Here is a 25,102-nt window from a genome sequence, read left to right as displayed (position 1 = left end):
CCACCCAGGCGCCCCTCAGTAAATGTTTTTAACTTGACTTATTCTGACCAGTGCTTTAGATAGATGTGAGATCTCAGATAGCTGGTCTTTAACAATCATTGTTTTGAATTTCAACTGGAAGCCTATAACCCAGGATCAACTTCAATAAAAATTCATTTCAGTGAAAAGGTTATTTTTATATTAGCGTAGGATTTCTCATAAAGATTTGCCGTAGTGCAGTCGTTGATATCAGTAAGCTCAGTGAATAGTGTTTTGTTTGCTGCTGTATAACCTTGCATGGTGCTTGACACTCAATAAATAATTACGGAATGCATGAAGTAGTAAGATGTCCTGCCAGTGTATTTATACAACTCATTCCCATTCTTTATGCCTGGTAAACAGCCATCTGAGCCATCTTTTTATTTTTACAGTGGATGATGGCTGTGTTTGCTTCTTCAGACTGAAATTTTGTGAGGTCCATCATTCTACAGCCAATAAATCATTCTAATAGTATGCCATGTCTTTTGTAGTTCTTACTTCTGTTCCAGTTTCATTGCCATTGCCCTACTTTTGGACTTCATTACCTTTTGCTTCAACTATACTAACAGCATCCTAACTGGTTTTCCTGCTTCCTGTCTCTTTGTTGCCTTTCCTTTCTACCCACTCCTACTAGTTAAATCTTTTAAAGCCTAGCTCTGATCATGACTTTCATGTTCCCACCTTGTCAGTTGTTTCCCCATCACATGTTGAGTAAAATCCAGTCTATGACGTGGCCATGAAGTAACCCCATCTTAGATTTATCTCTTAACCATTATCCCAAATGATTACCATTAGCTAGGCTGCAGTATCTCTTTATTCATACTATTTTGTTCCATTAGAAAGTCTTTCTTTCTGTATCTGTACGGTTTCAGCTATCCTTCAAGGAAGGCCCAGCTGTGGTTCTCTCTCCACTATAAAGCCTTCTCTAGCTCCCCAGGTAGAGTTAATCTCTTTTTTATATTTCTATTTTGTATTTTATTATGATATCTAAAGACAACAGAGCATTGCCTAGGAATGTACCTGTAGGGCAACTGAGATTTTTTTCCCAGCTCTGTGCAACATCCATGAGTGATCAGGGAAGCAAAATTGATTTTGGGATTAGAAATTAATTTTAGTGAGTAGGTGAACTTGCCAATATGGAATCCCTGAATAATGGGGATCAACTTTGTACTAGTCTGTATCTGTAATTGGACCCTTCCTTTCACCTCCTCATATCTAGGTGTCTGCTTGACTTCTCCAGTTGGAAATCTGGCATTTGTCTCAAATTTTAACATCTCCAAAAGAATTCATGATTCCTTGCTTTCTCCCAGTCTTCCCCATTTCTATAAATGGTAAATCTCTGCCACCCATTCAGTTATTCAAGTCCCAAATCTAAGAATCATTCTCGATTCTTCCCTTTCTCTCACCTTGTATCTTCCCTACTTTATGTCTAATCTTTGAGCAAATACCATCCACTTTATCTCCTAAGATGTGTATTCAGTCTGACTACTCTCAGTTCTGTTGTCTGGCTCCGTAGTTCACTTTTATAGCAGTAGCTTCTACAGGCTGCCTCCAGTCCTAAAGCCAGCACTTATCTAAAACTAACACTTCAGGGGCTTTTGCATTTTTTTTTTTTTAAAGATTTTATTTATTTATTTGACAGAGAGAGATCACAAGTAGACAGAGAGGCAGGCAGAGAGAGAGAGAGAGAGAGAGAAGCAGGCTCCCTGCTGAGCAGTGAGCCCGATGCGGGACTCGATCCCAGGACCCCGAGATCATGACCTGAGCCGAAGGCAGCGGCTTAACCCACTGAGCCACCCAGGCGCCCGGCTTTTGCATTTTAAACCTCAACTTCTTTCATATGTGGCCCAGCACCTGCGTTTCTTTCTAAGTTGATTTTGAGTTAATTTCCTCTCATTATTACCTCTAGCTATAGTGATCTTTTTTCAGTTCCTCAAATTCCTTCACAACCCAGTGCCTGTACGTGAACTATTATTAACACTTCTGTAGTAATCTTTTCCCCCACTATTCTAATCAGCCCGTAGATCTTACCTTAAAACTCACCTTCCTAGATAATCATTTTCTGATCACCCTATTTGACATAGGCATCCCGTTCTATTTTCTGTCTCAATTTTTGATATGTGGGTATTTTTTTAATTGTTTAAGTATCACAGTTTGTATATTATTTACTTACCCAGTAATTTTTGGGGGGGATCCCCTGCCTCCAGTAGGGGAAAGCCTCGCTGGCTTCGAAATGCAGTGGCAAACAGTGCCCAGCACATGTAAGGGCCTTTAATAATTATTTGTTGAACTGAATTCTGAACAGAGTAACTATAATGATATCTCACAGTTTAATTGGATAGTTTATTTGGCTAAATAAATTAATCTTTTAAGATACTCTAACAGAATTACTTTTTTTAATTTTTTTTTTTTTTTAAGATTTTATTTATTTCTTTGGCAGAGACAGATCACAAGTAGGCAGAGAGACAGGCAAAGAGAAGAGGAAGCAGGCTCCCTGCCGAGCAGAGAGCCTGATGCGGTGCTCGATCCCAGGACGCTGAGATCATGACCTGAGCCGAAGGCAGAGGCTTTAACCCACTGAGCCACCCAGGCGCCCCAACTTTTTTTTATTTTTAAGTAGTGGTTTTGCTATATCAACCCCCAGGTATTAGTAAAGGTAAATTATATCACTTGCCACCTACATTATAGGATTTTCTTTTTACCTCTGTTCACTAGTCCCCTTAGTTCTAAATACTAAAAGAATAGTCATTTGAAAATGAGTAAATAAAAATTATCATTCAATGAAAAAAATCTCGAGTCATAGTTAAAACAAATATTCCCTATTGTACAGAAAAGGAATCTTGAGATTCATAACGATTAAATAACTTATTCGAGGTGATAGAGCAAAGGAGTTTCAAAGGCTGAACAGTATCCTGATCATTAGTCTACAAACTCAACTGTTATTTCTGCTGTACCTCTCAGGTTTTCCTAGCATGTTTGCATTCAGAGAACAAATCCAGTTTTCCCAGTGAATTACAACTCTGTGTATTTCTTTTAAAATTTACTTTTAGAATCAGAAGTTTGTACAGAAAATTTTAACGACTTTTACCGAAGTTCCAGAATTTTGGCTCCATTTGCTTGGTTGTATGACAGGGCTTTTTCATCTTGTCATTTTATCCTCCCAGAGGCCTAGTAGAAAAGACCTTTAATAGTTCTGCTTATCTTAGATACCGAGAGCAGCAATAAACCCTCTGAACACTTGGGGTTTCTTTTGCATTTGGGCATTACTGATTAATGCCATACTTCTCAAGTTCATGAAAGCTTTGACAGTATCTTTAAATTATTATTATTCAGGCAAACTCAAGAACTCTAAGTGAGAAATTGGTGTTACTTGACCAGTTTTAAAGTTTACTTTTTTCTCTCCAGCTATGCTAGTCATTTTCAAACTGTGCCACAGAATGCCGGTATTCCAGAGGGCATCCAGCAAGCTCTGAGAAAGTACATGGCTGTGTGCTGTATCATGTATAGTTCTTACCTGAGCACCCATCAGAAGTCAAACCTCAGAAACCAGTAATACTGTATTGAATTCTTCAGAAATCCTCTTAGTATAATTTGGCCAGGTGACAGGTATGGAGAATCATCTCTCCTATGAAAGTAGCTCTGAGCATCCCTTCTGCAGTCAACAGGTAATCTGGAATCCCTGAAAAGAGTTGAGTCTTTGGCTAGCTGTTTAGAAGGCAAAAAGAATCTTTACCACTAAAGGAAATATCTCAGGATATATAAACTCTCAGTTATTAAGAGTTTAAAATTGGAGTTGAATTTATTTATTTATTTATTTATTTATTTTAAAGATTTTATTTATTTATTTGACAGAGAGAGATCACAAGTAGGCAGAGAGGCAGGCAGAGAGGGAGAGAAGAGGAAGCATGCTCCCTGCCAAGCAGAGAGCCCGATGCGGGACTCGATCCCAGGACCCTGAGACCATGACCTGAGCTGAAGGCAGAGGCTTAACCCACTGAGCCACCCAGGTGCCCTGGAGTTGAATTTAAAAATAATTTCGTAAGTTACTATGACTTGAAGCTGTAGTTTATTGTGTATTTAGTGTATGTGATTGATATATTCACATTAGGCCGAGGAAAGACACAAAATTCGTGCTTTCAAATAAATGACAAGGAATTGTTCTATCATGAATTTCTGTCAGAACTCTTCAGACTAAAACTGACTGAGGCAAGGTCTTGTTCATCAGATAAGTTGATGTGTATAAAGCATCTGGCAAGGTACTTGGCACATGGCACATACTTGGAAATTACCAGTTATTGTCAGGCTATATTATAGTCTAATCTATCAGCTAAAGATGATGCACCTTGAATTTCTGTAACATCTTGCCTTTTATCTTCTTTAGGAAGGGTGTAATATATACACTTACACTTCTTGTATGTTCAGTATAACTTTAAGCCAAGAAAATTGAAATTCCAGTGAAGTAGTAACTTCTCTAGGGTGACACACATTTGAGAATTGAACTCTGGTTTCAGCTTGCCTTTAAAACCCATACTGTTTGCCTTTAACAGGTGGGGTTAGAGGGGTAGGGAGAAGGGGGTAGAGTATACCTTTTGTCTTGTGTTTTAACATGTGATGTTACCTTCTTCCTTTGCGAGGTTCTGAGCTTCTTGAAGGCGGCGATTGGACCTCACTTACCTTTGTTTCAAGGTTTTAAGGGCTCCGCAGATTACTCTACTGTGTTCACTTACTGGATGTTGAGTGAATGAAATAAGTGAATATGATACAATTTTCTTCTCTTAGAAAATGCTGAAACTATAAGCAGTTTTTTTGTTTTTTTTAAAAGATAATATTACATTGCTGTCTCTAGAGCAAGTCTGGACTATTTCTGACCTCTGAGAGGATACATTTACTTATCATTTGTATTCTGTTAACTTCCCAAAAGAATTTGTGTCTGGAGTACTGAGCACGTGTACTGTTTGTTGGCCCTCTTAACCACCAAGACCTAACATTTATTTTGAGCTCGCTGGTTTGAAAAGTGACCTGAATGCTAGAACATGGGGATGGGGATTTGAGCCATCATAGCCGTGTTCTCTCCTTTATTGTCATTTTAATAAGAAACTTGTATAAGACAAGTACATACTTTTTTTTTAAATATTACAGATGATGAAATCCAGTGTTAAGTCAAGGAAAATGCTTATAACCACAAGGAGTAAATGCAGAAGTCAAGTCTTGATCTCAGTTTTGTCCAGTTCCAAAGCCCATGGTCTTTTCATATTCTCTCTCTTTTTTTTTTTTTTTTTTTTTTTTGTAGTTGGTAGACTGCCCTTCTAGTTTCTAAACTTAAGGCGTTTCCATGTGAAGTCATGGTTTTTATATTTTATATCTGGAAATAAAATTTACATAGCTAAGTGAAAATGGGATTCTAAATGATTTCCTTTTAAAAAGTCAGATGTTAAACTTCATATATGCTTTCTCTTAGAGGTAGATTCTTTTGCAATTTAGAATCAGTTCCACAAATATGTGCAGGCTGCTCAAATGGCGTAGCTATCTGTTCAGCATATCTTCTTATTGTGAACTTCAACACGCCTAGAGGGCAAATTCCTTTCATTTGTCCTTGTTCCTGAGGTCCCTAGCCCAGTGCCTAGTACTTAAGTACTTAATAAATGTTTATGGAATTGTATGGACTTAATAATTTGAAGGTTGACTGACATGAAGAATTTTCTTTCCTTTAAATCAGGCATTATTAAATAAGAGACCCTATTCCTCTATGTGTCCCCCTTCTGCATTTTATTTTCTTGTCAGCTAGGTATTTTCATTCTGGTTTATCACCACCCTTTCCAACACACACACACACACACACAATGTTCTTTTTGAAAGAATCTGGCGTGGGAGTTGGGGAATATATAATAATAAGGCAGACACAGCGATGCCTGCACGGAGTTTATCCGTATAAGAAATGATTATGTCATTCTTCTGTTACTGGTTGATTTTCATCAGATTTGGAGGATGTTCTTATCTAATTTAAAATATAGATTGTATGCTATATATGAAATTAACCTTGGTTGGCCCTGGAAGGAACCCTCAGAGTGTTCTAGAAAATTTTATACTAGCATGCAATAAGAGGCCCATGTAGTTGCTAATCTGTGGAAACACACCATATATATTAAGGCTTCGTGATGAAAGAAGATAATACTTTTGTGTAAAACCCAGATTGGCAGTCAGGTTGTATTTAAAGTGTTGGTTTGCAGTTAGTTACTTTTCATGTGAGCAGATTTACATGATATGCTTCCGTTCCTGGATTTGCTGATTTAAATACGGTTAATGATTTTCCAGGATGTGGCCTTTGAGGACAGATTAGTGTTTCTGATGGGTAGAAGAGGCATAGCCACCATAGTGTATCCTTTTCTCCTGCTGCCCAAGAGCTCTTTGACTTTATTCTTGGGAAAGGAGGCTTATTGTTTCATAATATCAGGCATTTTGGGGGAGTTGTTGCTCCTGGTAGTAGCGAGAGCTATTTAAAGCCCGAGGGTTAGTGTAACATTGGGAAATCTGCATAGACAGAGGAACAGCTACAGTCACAACCATTGCTGAAGTTTATTCTGTTGCAAAGAAGGAAGTAAAATTGGCACAGGTCTGCCTTGTGGGACCAACTTCTCTGCATGGTGGTCATTTCAGAGTCCATGAAATGGAAACTGGGTGTTCTCTTTTTAAGTCACTGACACAGGACTTCAGACTTCCTAGTTGATTAAAAGAAAAGGTTGTTTCATCTTTCATTTGGGAAGCTGTATCAGCAATGTTTGCAGTTGGTCTCAAAGCAATTGCATTGAACTTTTTAGGTACTTTTAACCACTTAATTTCTCACCTTTTAGCAGTTAATAGATAAGCTAAAATGAGTTAATGTAGTAATTTACATGAGTAAAATGGAAGTGCTGTCTGAGTGACTATGATGGAAAGTTTCCTGGAGGGATTAGTCAAGTGAAGTGTTGAGAAATGTAAGCTTGCGAGCTGCCTGTTAGAGGTGGGAAACTGGAGTTGGAGCTGCAGGATGGCTCAGGTGGCCTAAGGCTTGTATAGAAAGGTAAAGCCAACCATGGGAAATCAGAAAAGGTCTGGCTAAAGAGGATAGTATGAACTAAGAACTAGCATATGAGAATTGACAAGTAAGACGGTGATATTAGAAAGTAGAATTAAACAGTTTTATATTCCTGTTTTGTTTTGTTTTTTTAAGATTTTATTTATTTGACAGACAGAAATCACAAGTAGGCAGAGAGGCAGGCAGAGAGAGGAGAGGGGAAGCAGGCTCCCTGCTAAGCAGAGAGCCCGATGGACCCTGCGATCATGACCTGAGCTGAAGACAGAAGCTTTAACCCACTGAGCCACCCAGGTGCCCCTATTCCTGTTGTTGTTATGGCTCTAAGTCCAAATTCCTTTCAGGGTTTTCTTACCTTTCTCTTTGTAGTACCCCTGCCCCTCCACCCCAAACATACACATATACATACACAGGAAGGCAGATTAGAGGATGCAGCAGGAAAGTGACAAAACAGCACAGGAGAAAGAAAACTGAATGAAGAATGAGGAGACCTGGTTTTGGCATCTGACTTCAATAAGTTGCTTAAGAGCCAGCTGATTAAATTGGGATTAATTGGAAATTTCATCAGCTAAAAGACAGCTTTTGTTTCGGTTTTTCTGCCATAAATCTTTGGGAAGCCTACAAATTGGGTTTTAGAATATTAATGGTCTCTTTCTCTAACTGTATGTCCCTGATAATTTTGAACAAACTCAGGGAAAGTCAAGTTGTAGAAAATTAAATATTCATATTGTTTTCTTGAGTTTGGCTCAGCTATAGTGAGTAATCTGGTTGGTGGAAGTCTGTTCTGTAAGAATGGGAAATAAGGCAACTGAAACGAATGTATATTGATTTACTAACTCACTGTGTTGGAATATGAGGAGACTAGCTAAGTAAAAAGAAGTAGTAGGATCCATGAAGAATAGGTTAGAATACAGATGCCTGGACCCCATTCTAAATATATTTCTGGTGATAGAGCTCAGAAGTGTTTTTTGGGGAGGTAGGTGGGGTTTAACCCCCAAAATGAGTGACTCTAATTAAAAGCCAGATTTGGAATTCACAGACTTAATCTTACTCATGGGCACCTCTAAGAACTATCATTATTTTAGAGGAGTGTCAAAGCTGAGGTAGCCTTTCTTAAACTGTAGCAGTGGACTGGTAAATTTCTTAACCCCAGAATAGTAGATCCATTAGATAATTACAGTAATTAGAATTACAAGGACATTAGAGATAATCTAATACAGAGGCCAACAAACTATGGTCCATGGACCGGATCTGGTCCTCTATCTGTGTTTTATAAATAAAGCTTTATTGGAACACAGCCAAACTCATTCATTTATTCATCTATGTCTGCCTTTGTACTACAGTAGCAGAGTTTTGTAATTGCAGCAGAGACAGTATGGCCCACAAAGCCTAAAATATTTCCTGTCCCTTTACTGACAAAGTGCCGAATTTTGAGTAGATCAGATCTGTCATTCTATATATGTAGAGATAAGATTCAAAGACAATGACTGAAACATTCGGAGATGATGTAACTAATTGGCAGAGTGCAAATACGGTTTAGTCCCCTGTTTTCCTGCTTTCAGTCCATTATTTTTTGTTGGACAGAAAATATATTGTGGTACAGAGTTTTATTTGTAGGTTCATTATTAATTATATTATGAAACACAGTTACTCTGAATAGTAGGCCAGGTCTTAGATAACATGGCTATACAGAAACCTTTTAGATTTGGGTCAGGGTAGAATTTGATTGTAATATATTCTGTTTTCTGAGTATAAATCTTTGGTTTGACCTATCGAGTAGTTTGATAACAAAATTCTTTCTGTTGCCTGTGCAGCCTAATGGACGGACTGTTGAAGTGGCTGACGAGGAAGTTGTCCAAACTCCTCGAAGTATTACAACAAAGCAGCCCTTAGAGACAGATAAGAAAAATGAAAAGGTAAGCTTGGGAACATATGAAACTATATGCAAAGCTCTTAATAAGGAGAGTAACATATAAAAATGATGATTTTCTGTTTCACAAAAGTGTACGTATACTCCCCATTTAAGGACAACTGAAGATCTGAATTTGTCATAGCAGATAGGTGGTGCAGGTCTAAGTAAGTTGTTTTATTTTTTTACTTTTAAAAGGAAGGATATCACCAAGTATTTTAAACATGCTGTGGCATTATTAAATTCATTTTGCCAAAATAATTTACTCATGAGTTGAACATCTTTTATGAGTAAGATTCCAGGTATGTAACATCCCTCTTATTTGAAAACCGAATTGTGTTATCTTTGTTAACAGTGCACTTCTAACATGAAGAGCTTACCAAAATGTTCTGTGGTGTTAAGGGTTGAAACAAATTTCTGTTCTGATGGAGATATAATTCTTATTAGGCAGTTTGACTTTGTTTAACAAAGGAGAATGTTCTATATTCATTGTTATTATAATTATTAAAAGGTTTAGATGTGCACTCTTAAGTTTTCAAATAAGACAACCTATCATACCCCATAAATGGTACATTCCTGGGATTTTATTCAGTTTTCAGTTTTCAGTGTTAGAACTGACCCAGTTTTTATTTGACTCAGTTTAGTTTGCAAGTAGGCAAAATGTAAAAAACTGTTAACAGTGGGTTGTTCTGCTATGGGAAAGGAACTTTGGTTTAAGTCCTTTTGGTATATTAATTACTTGCCCACCCCCTTCCCCTTTTAAAACCCTACACCTGCATAACTCCTTTTCAAGAAAAGACAAAACAAAAAATAACCAGAGGTAGGTAAATGGTTTCTAGGAATTAGCATGCAACATTCCAGTCCTCCAGAATAGTAGTATGAAATGGTTGCTACAGTTTCTTAATGCTTGCAGTTTCAAAATGTCTAAAAAACTGCAATTATCCCCTTTAACCCAATACAATTGGTCTAGGGCCACGCTAGCTGCAGGTAGGATGGCTCAAAATGAAGGATAGTTGTAGAAAAGAGTTAAATTTATGCCTGATTTTGCCTTTGGCCGAAAAATAAATAGTTTAAGTGACTTATATTAGCAAATAAGGATACAATTTCAGGATTGTGAATTTACAGAATGAGTAGTTCATATGTCTAATATGGATTTATACTTCTTCCATCTAAAGTTTCTTTATTTCTGGGTTTTCTCTCTACTACATTTTATGCTTGTTCTTGCTTCTAGTTCCTGAATTATCCTGAAAAATTTGTAGTTAGAATGATAGATGAACTATAATCCATTTCTGATTGATGAATCAAATATAGACTGGGTGTATGAGGATGTAAAAGTACAGTTTAGAGTTTATAATCATTCTGAAATTAGTGATAGAAAATAATTATAGTAATGGATGTTTGTTAAGTATCTTTAATATGGCAGGCACTATGCAAGGTGAGGTATGTGTGTGAGTATATTTACATGTATCTAGTAGAGACAAGTTACTGAGTAACCACTGGGTGTACTTTTAAGACTTACAGAAAATTTATATATAAAGCTACTTTATGCTCACAAGAGCACTGAGGAGGTGGTATTATACCTATCTTACAAATAAGAAACCTGAGGCATAACTTACCAAAGCTACTAAAAATAGTTCTGTCCTCCACCCATCTGACTTCAAAGTCTGTGCTTTTTACGGCTCTGTATGATTTCTGATCCTTTCATAAACTCTGCAAGGCTGATAAGGGCTCTGAGGTATAGAGGGATTTTACAATTTCACTCATTTCATAGTTTGTGAAGTAGGATTTGAATCCAACTCATTCTGGTGCCAAAGCCCGTGCACTTGTGAATCACTTGACGATACCGCCTCCTTTCAGTTGCTGTTGCTTTTTTCAGGACAGAGCTTCTGCCTTTGGTTTGCTGCCTTTTTGATTTGACTTTTTGCACGGTAGTAAATGCCGCAACTCATGGCTAGTGTTTCTTTTTGCCATCTGCATCTTGGAATTTATGCTTTTTAACTTGTTTCAGTCCAAGAGACCTCATTTCAGTTCATTTTTTATGCTCTTGCACTGTGTATGTTTTTGTGTGTTTTAAATATATTTTTTAAGACTTTCTATTTTTTTGTAAGAGGCTTGTTGTAGATCTACTTATAAACCTTTATACACATTGTTGTGTATTTGTTTTCCTCTCAGAGCCGTATCTTGGGCAATTTGAGAGGTACAGTTTGCCTGTAGAATAATTTCCCTCTCAGCTGTGATACTGAATATCTTGCCCTGTCACTTGAGTAAACCTCACAGAGAAAAACATTGCTAAAAACCATATATGACAAGAGTTACAGACCTTGGGTCTATAAAGCAAGTTAAAGTACAATAGTTTTCTAGGTCTTTATTCGGCTGTGAAAGTCAGTGCTTCATTGATACTGGTCGCTAGCAGAATCCATATAGGACCGTTAGCTAGGCTGAATGCATTGTGCTACTAGATGCTGAAGGGAATAAGAAGAATGGAAGACGTACTTACCCCTCAGAGAGATTGCAGTCTAGTTAGGAAATGCAAGCACAAGAGAAGATAGCAGGTAACAAGTCTCTGAGTGCCAGATATTCAGAGGAGTAAGATTATCCTATTTGGGAGGCGGCTAGAAAAGATTGACTTAATAGGACTTTCGAGGTTGGGGGTGGTATTTCAGTAACTGGAAGTGAGGAGGCCTTTTCTGGCAGGTGAGAGGAACAAATGAACACAATCACATACTTCAGCTGGAGCAAAAGAACATATTCAGACATACTCAACGGAAAGCCCTAGACAAGTTTGACTGGTCAGGATGGCTGGGGGTATGATAAAAATAGATGTGTTCAGCTGGCAGCAGCATTTGTGAAAACAAATCAGGCTTGCATCAGTGATTATGAGGGTCTGAATTAAGATAGAAGGTTAAAGATTGTCAGTAAGAGAGACAATAGAAACAAAAATGTGTGAAATTTGGTCACCGTCAGGTTGTTCAGGACAAAGTCAGTTGGGGTCCTGCTGAAATAGTAGTGTCACTCATTATAAGTAATAATAAGCTCTTGCATTTTATGATGCTACAATAATACAAATATTTGTACATCTCTTAACCCTGTTGAATAACTCTTGGTTGGGGATGGAGGAGAATATAATCATTTCTTCAAATCCGGCTCATTAAAGAGTTCAGTGGATTGCCCAGCAATACATAAACATATGTATATTACATATGTATATTACAATACATAAACAATGATCCCTCAATTTTGTGCAGGCAACATTTCTCAAAGTGTGGTTTAGGGACCCCTGGGTATCAGGGACCTTTTGTTGGGTCCTGGAAGACAAAACTGTTTTCATAGTAATAGAGACATTATTTGCCCTTTTTGCTGTGTTGAATTTGCATTAATGGTACAAAAACAATCGCAGGTATTGCTAGCACAGACCATGACGGTGACACCAAACCACTAGCAGCTGTATTCTTTATTGCAGTCCACTCATAATTAAAAAGAAAAAGAGGGGCGCCCGGGTGGCTCAGTGGGTTGGGGCCTCTACTTTCGGCTCGGGTCGTGATCCCAGGGTCCTGGGATCGAGCCCCGCGTCAGGCTCTCTGCTCAGCAGGGAGCCTGCTTTCCTTCCTCTCTGCCTGCCTCTTTGCCTACTTGTGATCTCTGTCTGTCAAATAAATTAAAAAAAAAAAAAATTTTTTTTTAAAAGAAAAAGAATGCTAGTTTCACTTAAGAGTATCCTTAAGCTGTAAAAATGATCATTATTAGTTTTATTAAATCTTGACTTTTGCACACATGCTTTTTAATTATTTTATATGGTGAAATGAGAAGTATACATACAGTGTGCTACACTGTAGTGAAGAACAAGGGTTGTCCTGAGGAAAAACACGCATACAATTGAGCTGCAATCTGGACTAGTCACTTCATCCATTTTAACTTGAAGGAAGAGCTGATAGAGAGGCCATGGTGATTTAGACTTGGGTATTGGCAGACATTTTCTCAAAAACAGTCAAGATGATCCTGTCACTTCAAGGAAAACTACATTTATTATTTATTGCAAATGACACAGTGATTTATTTCCAAGTGAAAATTAGAAATTTGGAAAAGTTGTATCTGCCACCATGAGCTTGACAGCATCCCAGTGCCTAAAGACTTTCTGATGAGATCAGTTGTGATGTTAACAAATGTGATTTTTAAAAATACTGTATATAATGGAATATTTTAACATTTTAGAAGATGTGTGTAACTCACTGAACCCTTATTTTCCAAATGACCAACATTTGCATGTTACAAAGCAAGTGTAAAAGATTCATTCAAAGTGCAAGATAGACCAATAGAGTATGGGAAAGCTCATTGATACAGATTTCATGTTGCAACAGTTTTTAAGAAACTACCACTTGAGAAGTTTTGGCGTAACATTTTTTCCTTCCTCTGCTTCAAGCTCCTCACGACTTCCCATTGCTCTTACTCCGCAGCCTTGAACATAACCTAAAGGCCCTGCCCGTCTCTCATCCTACTCCTGAGCCTCCCTAAGCCCACACACGTTGGTTTTTTGTCTCTTTTTTGTTAAACAGCTTTATTCTGGGTATACCGTAAAATTTATTTTTTTGAAAGTGTAAGATTTCAGTGTTTCTGCAGAGTTGTACAGCTCTCACCATGTAGTTTTTTAACTTCTTCCTCTTCCCAAAAAGAAATCTTCTGCTCATTACCAGTCATGCCTCATTTTCCCCTCTTTTCCCCTTAGCTCCAGCCCCTGTCGACCACAGATCTTTGGTGTAATAGCAAAGAAGAATGCAATTATCTGAAAAAACTCAAGACAATCCTTCTTTTTCCAATTACATTTCTATGTGTATGTAGCCAGATTGTCTTCATATGCTTCAAATTGTGTATCACACAGTAAAATTAAATGCAAAAGCAGGTATGCAGTCTGTCTTTTATGAAGCCAGACACTAAAGATACTTACAAAATGTAAAGCATACCACTCTTCTCACTAAAATGTTTTTGCTATTCGTAGAGGTGTAATTATACAATATGTAATTATTATTGTTTTGAAATAATATATATACAAATAATATCTCACTTTTAATTTATAATATGGTAGATATCAGTAGGTATAATCCACATAATCAAAGGCTCTTTGACATCCTCAGTCTGTTTTAAGAGTATCCTATATCCAAGACGTTTGAGAACCACTACTCTAGGAGTGATCAATGTTTAGAACCAAAGGCAAACTTGTTCCAAGGCATCATAGATTTTAAACAAGTGTAGGTATAGCAGCTCTTAGCAAAACAGAGAACACCAGCATGCCCAGTGAGCTTACATACATTTGTGTTTTACCTTCCATAATACATCTTAGAAACTAATTTAAAACCAGGGATTGGGGGTGCCTGGGTGGCTCAGTGGGTTAGGCCGCTGCCTTCGGCTCAGGTCATGATCTCAGGGTCCTGGGATCAAGCCCCGCATCGGGCTCTTTGCTCAGCGGGGAGCCTGCTTCCTCCTCTCTCTCTGACTGCCTCTCTGCCTGCTTGTGATCTCTCTCTGTCAAATAAATAAATAAAATCTTTAAAAAAAAAAAACAAAAACAGGGATTGGCAAAACATGACCTATTTGCCATGTCTAGCTCTCTGCCTATTTTTGAAAGTTTATTGGAACATGCACCCATATTTATTTACTTATTTATTGTCTGTAGCTGCTTTTGTACTCCCAGCAGCAAAGTTTAGTGGTTGTAACAGAGGCCTTATAGTCTGCAGAGCCTAAAATGTTTACTCCCTGACTTTTTTTTTACTGAAACCCTGTTTTTTTTTGTTTTTTTTGTTTTTTTTAAAGATTTTATTTATTTATTTGACAGACAGAAATCACAAGTAGGCGGAGAGGCAGGCAGAGAGAGAGAGGAGGAAGCAGGCTCCCCGCTGAGCAGAGAGCCCGATGCGGGGCTCGATCCCAGGACCCCGGGATCATGACCCAAGCCTAAGGCAGAGGCCTTAACCACTGAGCCACTCAGGCGCCCCTGAAACCCTGTTTTAAACTCCTAATATAGTCTTTTGGGTTCATTAAAATGTTTCGTTATCTGGAATGCTTTGAGTCTGATTGTATAGGTCTTGGACTCTTGACCTTTCAGGCTCCTTGGGCCACAAAATCTATAGCTTCAGGACGCCTGGGTGGCTCAGTTGGTTAAGCAGCTGCCTTCGGCTCAGGTCATGATCCCAGCGTCCTGGGATCGAGTCCCGCATTGGGCTCCTTGCTCAGCAGGGAGCCTGCTTCTCCCTCTGCCTCTGCCTGCCATTCTGTCTGCCTGCACTCGCTCTCTCTCCCTCTCTCTCTCTGACAAATAAATAAAATCTTTTAAAAAAAAAAATTATTAAAAAAAAAAATCTATAGCTTCGAGTCTTGGGTTCCCATCCAAGGAATTAGTTTTCAGTGTCCCCTTTAAGGTGACCACAGTATTTTCTGTAAAAGAGGGAATATATTACCAGAGAAACCTCACTTCTCCTACTAAACTCTGACAAATAGCAGAAATTTTTTGTCTAAACTCTGACGAATAGCAGAAATGAGATCAGAACCAGGACTTTCACACTAGCCCATCATTCTTTCATGATGCTCTAGTTGTATGAAGCAAGAGGGGATTGAAATACAATAAAATAATGAATTTGGTTTTTTGGGTTTTTGTTTGTTTTTTAAAGATTTTATTTATTTATTTGACAGACAAAGGTCACAAGTAGGCAGAGACCCTGGGATCATGACCCAGGCAGAGGCTTTAACCCACTGAGCCACCCAGGTGCCCCAGTGAATTTGTTTTAAACGTAATAAGATTGTTGTGAAAATGGGGTCTCCAAGTGGAATTAATTTATTAGGCTATTGGAAATATGAGGCCCACATCTGGGAAAGAGTTTGGTATAGATAAAAGAGTTAAGAAAGACTTCTTGTAATTTTCTTTTTAAGTTTCTGGGTTGATAGCCATACAACTTGTGTGGTGTGCCATAATTCATAAGCTCACACTAAACATATTTAAATAATTTAATGGCTTGGATGATGGAATCAAGTGTACAGATATAATAGCCCAGAGGTTTTATTCTGGGGACAGTGAAAGTTGGGCAGACAGGGCCATAAGTAATCCAGTCTACTTTGAGGCTCTTCCATTGATTAACCAACTATTAATTGAATACCTTTTGTCTGCAAGGTACATTATTCTAGGCATTAGGAATATAACGGTCAATAGAACAGGATAAAATGGGGCAAGGGGACAGTTAAAAACAAGCAAATATATTATTTCATGCCAGATGGTGATAAGTGCTGTGAAAGAAGATATAACTAATCAGGGTAAGGAGAAAGAGGTAAAATGTAAGTGTGGGCACTTCCCTGCACCTGCAATCCTGTTTATTCCTTGCGTTCAGGAAAATGCATCAGAATAGTAGTGAGTAAAATAGTCTTGGCTCTAGTTTAAATTACACTGTCTCTGCCACCACCACCACCAGGAAAGGGGGAACATCAGTTGCAATTCTCTCCACTTTTAAAAAGGTTGGTGACACTTTCTGCAATTAATCTCATCCTTATATTGTGTCACCAAGTTAGATTAAGAATTGCTGGTATAGGGGCACCTGAGTGGTTCAGTGGGTTAAAGCCTTTGTCTTCAGCTCAGGTCATGATCCCAGGGTCCTGGGATGGAGCCCGAATCTGGCTCTCTGCTCGGTGGGGAGCCTGCTTCCCCCCTCTCTCTCTACCTGCTGCTCTGCCTACTTGTGATCTCTGTCAAATAAATAAATAAAATCTTTAAAAAAAAAAAAAAAAGAATTGCTGGTATAGAAAAATGTAAATAATAAGCTCTTTGGACCATCCACTTTGCCATTTAACCATGCCCAGCTTATTTATATGTTTGAGACAACTGAGAAAAATAAATAGTGCTAAACACGGAGCGATGTAAAATAGGGAGTTGCCATATTTGCTTAGGCAGAAAGTGGATGAAACTGATCTGAAGCAGTAGTTTTCAGATTTTTCAAGTGGCAGTTGTTTGAAGTTTTCAAAACAAATTTCACCAACTAAGAGGTTTTTAATTTTGTCAGGTATGTACATTTTTAAAAACACTGTCACCGGGGCGCCTGGGTGGCTCAGTGGGTTAAAGCCTCTGCCTTCGGTTCAGGTCATGATTTCAGAGTATTGGGATCAAGCCCCGCATTGGGCTCTCTGCTCTGTCTGTCAAATAAATAATAAATAAAATCTTTTTTAAAAAAAAGTTCTATCAGTTTATGTTGTAGAGATGTTAGAAAAATCACACCCTTTTAAAAAAAATAAATAAAAAATAAAACCACTGTCACCATTACCACCACCACCACCTCCCCCCCGCAAAAAAAAAAAAGGCAGTTTTGACACGGTGGAAAGAGAAAAAACAAAAATCTCGGAAAACAGAATAGTTTTTGCCATGAATTAGTGGAAAAGCTTTTTTTTTTTTTTTTTTTTTTAAGATTTTATTTATTTATTTGACAGAGACACAGGGAGAGAGGGAACACAAGCAAGGGGAGTGGGAGAAGGAGAAGCAGGTTTCCCGGTGAGCAGGAAGCCAGATGCGGGGCTGGACCCCAGGATCCTGGGATCATGACCTGAGCTGAAGGCAGACACTTAACGACTGAGCCACCCAGGCACCCCGAATTAGTGGAAAATCTTACATACTAGCCACTCGTCCACAGACAAAAAAGCATCATAGTATCCACTTATAACCTTTAGGAAATACTCAGCATTTCTCTTTTTCAGGCTTCATTTCCTTTATCAGTCCTGACTTTGTCAACTGTGGCTTTAGATAATTATAGGGCTTTTATGTTATGTTATGTCAGTTCACCAAAATTTTAAGGACCAGTATTTTCCAGACAATTAAGAAATTGAGTAAGGATTACATTTAGAATCTGGCTTCCTACCTCGGTGTAAAGAATTAATTGCAAAATAAAGTATCTTATAAGCTAAAATTTGTACAGTATCTCTCTTAATAATAGTTTTTGTCTCCGTACAAATATTAAATTAGACTCCCTAAGTTGAGTTGAATTGAACACTCCTCTGCTTTTTTTTTTTTTTTTTAAATACTTCACAATTCCTTAAAATCTGCTAAGAAGCAGTTAGCCATTTCAGTAGATCTTCTTTTGCTGCCAACATATACCTTTTGCTGCTCTAATAAGTTTTATCACTTACTTTGGGTGTTGTACTAAAAATATTCGTCCATGTCAGGAAGGTAAAGGTACAGGATGAGCTTATTTATGGAAGTCATTTTTTTTTGTCTTTTTTTTTATAAGCAGCCTGTAATTTTTTGGTATTTTAAGTTCTGTAAATTCAGAAGCATATTACTTGTAGTCCTAGAACTACTTCAACATGTGCTTTTTAAGACCACTGTCTCCAAAGTGAAATACACAGGAAAAGCCATTGGGATAAAGGAAGAAAATATTAGACTTTCTATTTCTACTTAGTTTTTTATTAAAACAAATTAAGCTTTATTTGTATCAATATATGGCTAGTCATTGACATCCTCATTTGGAATATTTTAGAGGGTAGTAAGATGCTATGTGGGCCAGATCCTGAGAACGGGAAGCTGCAATGGAAAGACTGCCCTCGGGCGCCTGGGTGACTCAGTGGGTTAAGCCGCTGCCTTCAGCTCAGGTCATGATCCCAGGGTCCTAGGATCGAGTCCCGCATCAGGCTCTCTGCTCAGCAGGGAGCCTGCTTCCCTTCCTCTCTCTCTGCCTGCCTCTCTGCCTACTTGTGATCTCTGTCTGTCAAATAAATAAATAAAATCTTAAAAAAAAAAAAAAGAAAGACTGCCCTCATTGGTTCTTTTCTCATAACATATTTTGACGGATTGCAGTTGATAGGTGCTCAACTCTGTGGGTTTCTTGATTGTGTTACCCAGCTTAAACTAGACTAACCTTCAGTGAACAGGCTGCAAAGAAGCTACAGATTGTAGTTGATGATAATGCAAATAAACAATTAGATAAAATGGGCACTGCTATTCCTACTAAGACCTCTGTCAACCACATCATCATGAGGTTAAGATGATTTAATCAGACCTGATAAGAAATTGGTCACAAAAAATTGAAATCATCAAGGAAGATTTTTGAAATAGAAACCTTGACCAATTATACTGTGACTTGAGATTTTAGCTAATTATATTCTGAAACTGTCTCAATCAGCAGGATATCTAAGCATTCCAAATGTGAAGATTGGCCTCTGCAGTTTATTTATTTTTAAGATTTATTTATTTGTTTATTTATTTGTCAGAGCAAGCAAGCACAAGCAGGCAGAGTGTCAGGCAGAGGCAGCGGAAGAAGCAGGCTCCCTGCTGAACAAGGGGCCCAATGTGGGACTCGATCCCAGGACGCTGGGATCATGACCTGAGCTGAAGTCAGCCGCTTAACCGACTGAGCCACCCAGGCATCCCTCTGCAGTTTTTTAAAAAGATGATTGTTTATTCAGTACCCAGCAGGACAGAATTTTACTAAATATAGTTAGGAATGCTTAGAAGCCACTCTTGAGGTTTCTGATTTAAAGGGGGAAAGACGTATGTGGGGAAACACTTGTTCTTTCTGCCATGGTAAAATTCGTAGAAAACAGTATGACAGTCAACCAGAACACATTCTTTCATCAGCATATACTGTTGGGTGCAGCGTAAAAATGTTGCTGATGAATTAAGTAAATCAGTAGCAGAGCAAATTGCAAATTGGAAAAATGTACAGATGATTCTGACATTACACTTGGGGAACTTGGTATATTCTATTTCAATAATGAAATGCATAAAGAACTACTTCTGTGAGCAACTGAAGATTTAAAAAAAATACCTACAAAGATACATTCTCAAGAAAGGATGACTTAATTTAAATTTTTTGGTGTGGAAAACTGAATAAAAGCCACTGATGGAGAGCTCACATGAACTGAAATTTAATTTAAAAAATAAAATTTGGAGAGTAGGGAGATGAAGTTTTAGTTGTAGCACCATGCATGAAATTAATTCACTACATTATTTCTAGAAATCTATGGTGACAAAAGAGGTATAAAGCCAGACTATAAACTGGAAAATGAGGCCTTTAACTTATAGTAAGGGCAAGGTGGGAATCATCCTTTATTCTACAAAGAAGAGATTGATTGATTATATATGTCAAAATACTTTTATAAAGCTGACCAACTTAAAAAGTGAGCCACACATTTTTCTTTTACTAAAATTCAAGTGTTTCAAACATGTTGACCTTTTTGATAATGACAAATGGCAGATCTTTTGGGGAAAAATTTTGTAGTTAACCTGTCCCATCAGTGTTAAGAAAACTTCATTTTCTTAACGGAAAAAGGAGATCTTTGGGGGAAAATTTGTAGTTAACCTATCCCGTCAGTGTTAAGAGAACTTTAATAAGATGTGTCAGAAAGTAGCTGACTCTTTTTTTTTTTTTTTTTTTTTTTTTTTAAGAAATTCATGCAACAAGGGGCGCCTGGGTGGCTCAGTGGGTTAAGCCTCTGCCTTCGGCTCAGGTCATGATCTCAGGGTCGTGGGATCGAGCCCTGCATCGGGCTCTCTGCTCAGCAGTGAGCCTGCTTCCTCCTCTCTCTGCCTGCCTCTCTGCCTACTTGTGATCTCTCGCTCTGTCAAATAAATAAATAAAATCTTTAAAAAAAAAAAAAAAAGAAGAAATTCATGCAACGAAGGGTATTCTGAGAAGTTTACATCATTGTGTGATTTTGTTATTAAAATTGTCTATTGTGAAAATTATCATATCTGCATAATTTTTTTTTTTTAAGATTTTATTTATTTGTCAGAGAGAGAGGGAGAGAGAGCGAGTGCAGGCAGACAGAATGGCAGGCAGAGGCAGAGGGAGAAGCAGGCTCCCTGCTGAGCAAGGAGCCCGATGCGGGACTCGATCCCAGGACGCTGGGATCACGACCCGAGCCGAAGGCAGCTGCTTAACCAACTGAGCCACCCAGGCGTCCCCATATCTGCATAATTTAACAGCTCAGGAGCAGTTTCTAACAGAAAAATAGCATGGCAGCCCAGGTTCTGGAGCATGCTTATCAAATTCCAACTCTGACGCTTAATAATTATGTGATCTTGGAGTTGGCTAGTTAACCACTCAGTGCCTCCCTTTTCTCATCTGTAAAGTGGGAATAATAGCATCTGCCTCATAGAGGTTTTTTTTTTTTTTTTAAGATTCAATACTTATTTTTATTTTATTTTATTTATTTATTTGACAGACAGAGATCACAAGTAGGCAGAGAGGCAGTCAGAGAGAGAGAGGAGGAAGCAGACTCCCTGCTGAGCAGAGAGACTGATGCGGGGCTCGATCCCAGGACCCTGAGATCATGACCTGAGTCAGAGACTTAACCCACTGAGCCACCCAGGCGCCCCTTATAGAGTGATTTTGAGACTTAACTGGGTTAATTAAAAAGATCTGTAACAACCACTTTTTTTTTTTTTAAGTTTAAGTGTTTTTAGTGAATCCATTTGTTAAAAATGCCAGAATAAAGTAGAACCATCAGATTCAATTGCAGGAACAACTGGTGCTTAGGAAAATTAAATTTTACTAGTTAAAATTCCACAAAAATATTTGCCTACGTAAAAGATGAGGTGGAAGAATTAATGGCATGTTTTAGAAAGCATGGCCTTCATTTAAATGGATCTCTGTTTGTCAGGTTTGAGGTTTAAGGTATTAAATGCATGAATTTAGAAGATTATTAAAAAATAATGAAGCGGGGGCACTTCATAAGTTAAAGTTAACTAACTTAACTTTAGTTAGTTTCTGTAGGTCTGTACTGTCCAATGTAGTAACTACTTTCATGGATGGCTATTTAGCACTCTTTGTTATGCTGTCTTACCAATAGTTTTTTATATTAATTACATTCTGAAATAGTATTTTGAAAGTGTTGATTTACATATATTGTTAAAATTAATGTTACCTATTTCTTTTAGCTTTTTAACCTGTGTGCTAGAAAATTTTAAATTACAAGCATGACTTGCAGTATATTTCTATTGGACAGTGCTGCTATAGACCAGGGGTTGGCAAACTCTGGCCTCCGAAATCCAGCCAGGTACCTATTTTTGTAAATAAAATTTTGTTGGAACACAGTTGTACCTATTCAGTTATATATTGTATATGGCTACTTCTGTGCTATAGCAGCAGAGTTCCTCAATTGCTACATGTAGAAATTGTCTATGTCTATGCTACATGTAGAAATCAGTCTGTGCCTTGCATAGACTAAAATATTTACTGTTTGATCCTTTATAGAAAAAGTTTGCTGACCCCTACTTTAGGCTGTAATTAACAAGTGCTCCATGTATTGTGTTTACTTAAGAGTGGCTGTGAGAGGGGCGCCTGGGTGGCTCAGTGGGTTAAGCCGCTGCCTTCGGCTCAGGTCGTGATCTCAGGGTCCTGGGATCGAGTCCCGCATCGGGCTCTCTGCTCAGCAGGGAGCCTGCTTCCCTCTCTCTCTCTCTCTGCCTGACTCTCTGCCTACTTGTGATCTCTCTCTGTCAAATAAATAAATAAAATCTTAAAAAAAAAAAAAAGAAAAAAAGTGGCTGTGAGAGACAGACAGGAAGATGACTGCTGGTGATTACAGGTGGGAAGAAGGTAGTGGAGAGTGACTAATAATAGGTACCAGGTTTCTTTTTCGGGATGATGAAAGCATTCTGGAATTAGATAATGATGATAATTGTATAACCTCAAATATACTAAAAACCACTAAATTGTATGCTTAAGGAGGATAAATACAGTATGTAGATGATATCTCAATTTTTATAAAGTGGATATGAGCCTGGTTTGGTAGGGTAATAAAGCAGTACCCGAGATATGTTACATGTTCATGAGACCATGCCAAGAAACAGGTACAAATCAACTATGGGAAATAAAAAACATGGTTTTGAATAGTTTATTGTATACCCCTGTTGTCAAAGAATTTTTAATCACTGTTAAGAGCTGTCATTTATTGCTTCGTCAGACTATCATTTACTGCTTTACCCATGAAAAAGACTTAATATCTAGATACAATCTTTTTTTGGTGGTAAACTTAACTTCCAGATAGTGTACAATAATACATATATGTAGCCAGTCTCAACAAATAGTTAAATGAGTGAATGCAAATTATAAATAAAGTCACTATTTCATGAATGTTAGTATTCTTCTCGAAGCACTAATCTAAGTATAGAAATCATGGCTTTATAAAGTTTTAATGAGCTCTCGAGAGGAGAAAATATTAGCAGAAGGGAATTGGAAGGCTATTTCAAAATATCTGTATCTTGTGTGTAAAGGTATTTTCTCTAATGAATTACTAACCATCTACCACATGCAAATCCTAGGTATTTTCACATTGCTCTGAAACCGACAAGATACTATCTGCTTTGTACAGTTGACTCACTAATTTGCTATACAATAGGGTATTCCAACAATGTGCTTTATGAAATCCAAAAACCAATAATCAGTGCATCATTTTCTTTCTAAACATTAACAGTAGGTCTTTATTTTATTGTTCTGAACATATTGTATTATAGTACCTTATTTATAATGTAAGTTAGGGCAGCATGTATCTAAGGGCACAGACTTTGGAGCCAGATAGACCTATTTCCTAATTTGACACTACCATTTACTAACTCTTAATGTGACCCTAGACAGCCTATTTAATATTTAACAGCTCTAAGTCTCCATTTCCTCATCTCTAAAATGGGAATAATACCTTCTGTAGTGAGTTTTTTTAGGGAATGAAGAAAATGAGTGCGAAGTACTTAGCATAGAGTAACCACTCAATAAATGGTAACCTCATATTATTATTGCCATTTAATGTTAAGTTTTTTAACCAAATATTAAATTTTTTGGTTGTCAGCATCATACATTTCATTATGTATCTTACTGACTCCTACCTTTTCAAAAACATAATGAAGTATTAAGTAACATTCTATTTTACTTTCAGTCAAAGAAAAATAAGAAGAAATCAAAGTCAGATGCTAAAGCAGTGCAAAACAGTTCACGCCATGATGGAAAGGAAGTTGATGAAGGTACTTGAGCAAGTGAAAGGACTATAGAAAAATTTTTAATCCTTTTTTACCATGGTACATTATATAAGAGCTGCATTTGTATCGCTTAATCTTGTATCTAGCTTTTCTCTTAATAATTACAGATTTTAATGTACAGATCTGTGACATTGTTAGAAAACACTTCTTTTTTTTTCTTTCTTTTTTTTTTTTTTAATCTAAATTACTTAAGAATCTAATAGTGCTTTTCCTGAAGGGAACCACCTTGAGATTTAAGGTCTAGCTCAGTGTCTTGGGTAGTTATTTTGTCTTTGTTTCTCTGATTTGGACCTTTCCCCCCTCTTGTTTTTAAATTCACTATCCCTAGGAAGCCCTTTATTGTCATCACCAAATAAACCCACTTATTAGTAATTATTTATAACATTCTCCGTTCTCTCCAGCAGGATAAAAAGACATACAGAATGACTTACATTTCTCATTTTTCCTAAATCATAGATGACAGTTGATAAAAATTACCAGAATAAATAATAATGGCAGTTAGCTGCCTGAATAACATATTGGGACTAGAATAAATTCTTAGGATAAATTAATATAATCAGTACTCTGGGGTTTTAGTTTACTCTCTAAATTTATCATGATATCTTATGTGCCCTGCCCCATTTCCCCCCTCAAAACTACAACTTTTTGTCTTCCCCTTTACTGAATAACACTTTTTTTTCTGGGGCTATGTCAGGAGCCTGGGAAACTAAAATTAGTCACAGAGAGAAACGACAGCAGCGTAAACGTGATAAGGTGCAGACTGATTCTGGTTCATTGGATTCAACTATCCCTGGGATAGAAAATACCATCACAGTTACCACCGAGCAACTTACAACTGCATCATTTCCTGTTGGTTCCAAGAAGAATAAAGGTATATTGGTGGAACATAAGAGTCATACATCAAATCCAGCTCCTTTTAATCAGATGTACAAAATATCATTCTGTCAAAATTTGACTATTTTGAACTGCTTACATCACTGTGCTGATATACCCTTCTTCGTGAGAGCACTGTGGACCACATACTGGTTTACCTGATAACTAGCAGTGTTACTTGTTCCGTACTGCCCAATGAATGGCCTGCTGAATTAAAATTGCCTTTCTGCCTTGAGTCACA

General features: G+C 37.6%; 1 protein-coding gene across 3 annotated transcripts in view; it reads left to right on the top strand.

Annotated features, from left to right (window-relative positions):
* The window catches only part of LOC111146475 (metadherin), a 60,345-nt gene that overhangs the window by 4,249 nt on the left and 30,994 nt on the right, over positions 1 to 25,102 (top strand). For all 3 annotated transcript variants that reach the window (XM_022502031.1, XM_022502029.1, XM_022502030.1), the window contains exons 2-4: positions 8,902 to 9,003; positions 23,889 to 23,973; positions 24,683 to 24,859. In XM_022502031.1, the coding sequence (XP_022357739.1) occupies positions 8,902 to 9,003; positions 23,889 to 23,973; positions 24,683 to 24,859 (364 nt within the window). The remainder of the gene's footprint in view (positions 1 to 8,901; positions 9,004 to 23,888; positions 23,974 to 24,682; positions 24,860 to 25,102) is intronic.

This window comes from Enhydra lutris, unplaced genomic scaffold, assembly GCF_002288905.1.
Source record: "Enhydra lutris kenyoni isolate GAN:26980312 unplaced genomic scaffold, ASM228890v2 scaffoldscaffold14, whole genome shotgun sequence".
NCBI lineage: Eukaryota > Metazoa > Chordata > Mammalia > Carnivora > Mustelidae > Enhydra > Enhydra lutris.
Note: the sequence above shows the minus strand (reverse complement) of the source record. Positions and strands in the feature narration are given on the sequence as shown.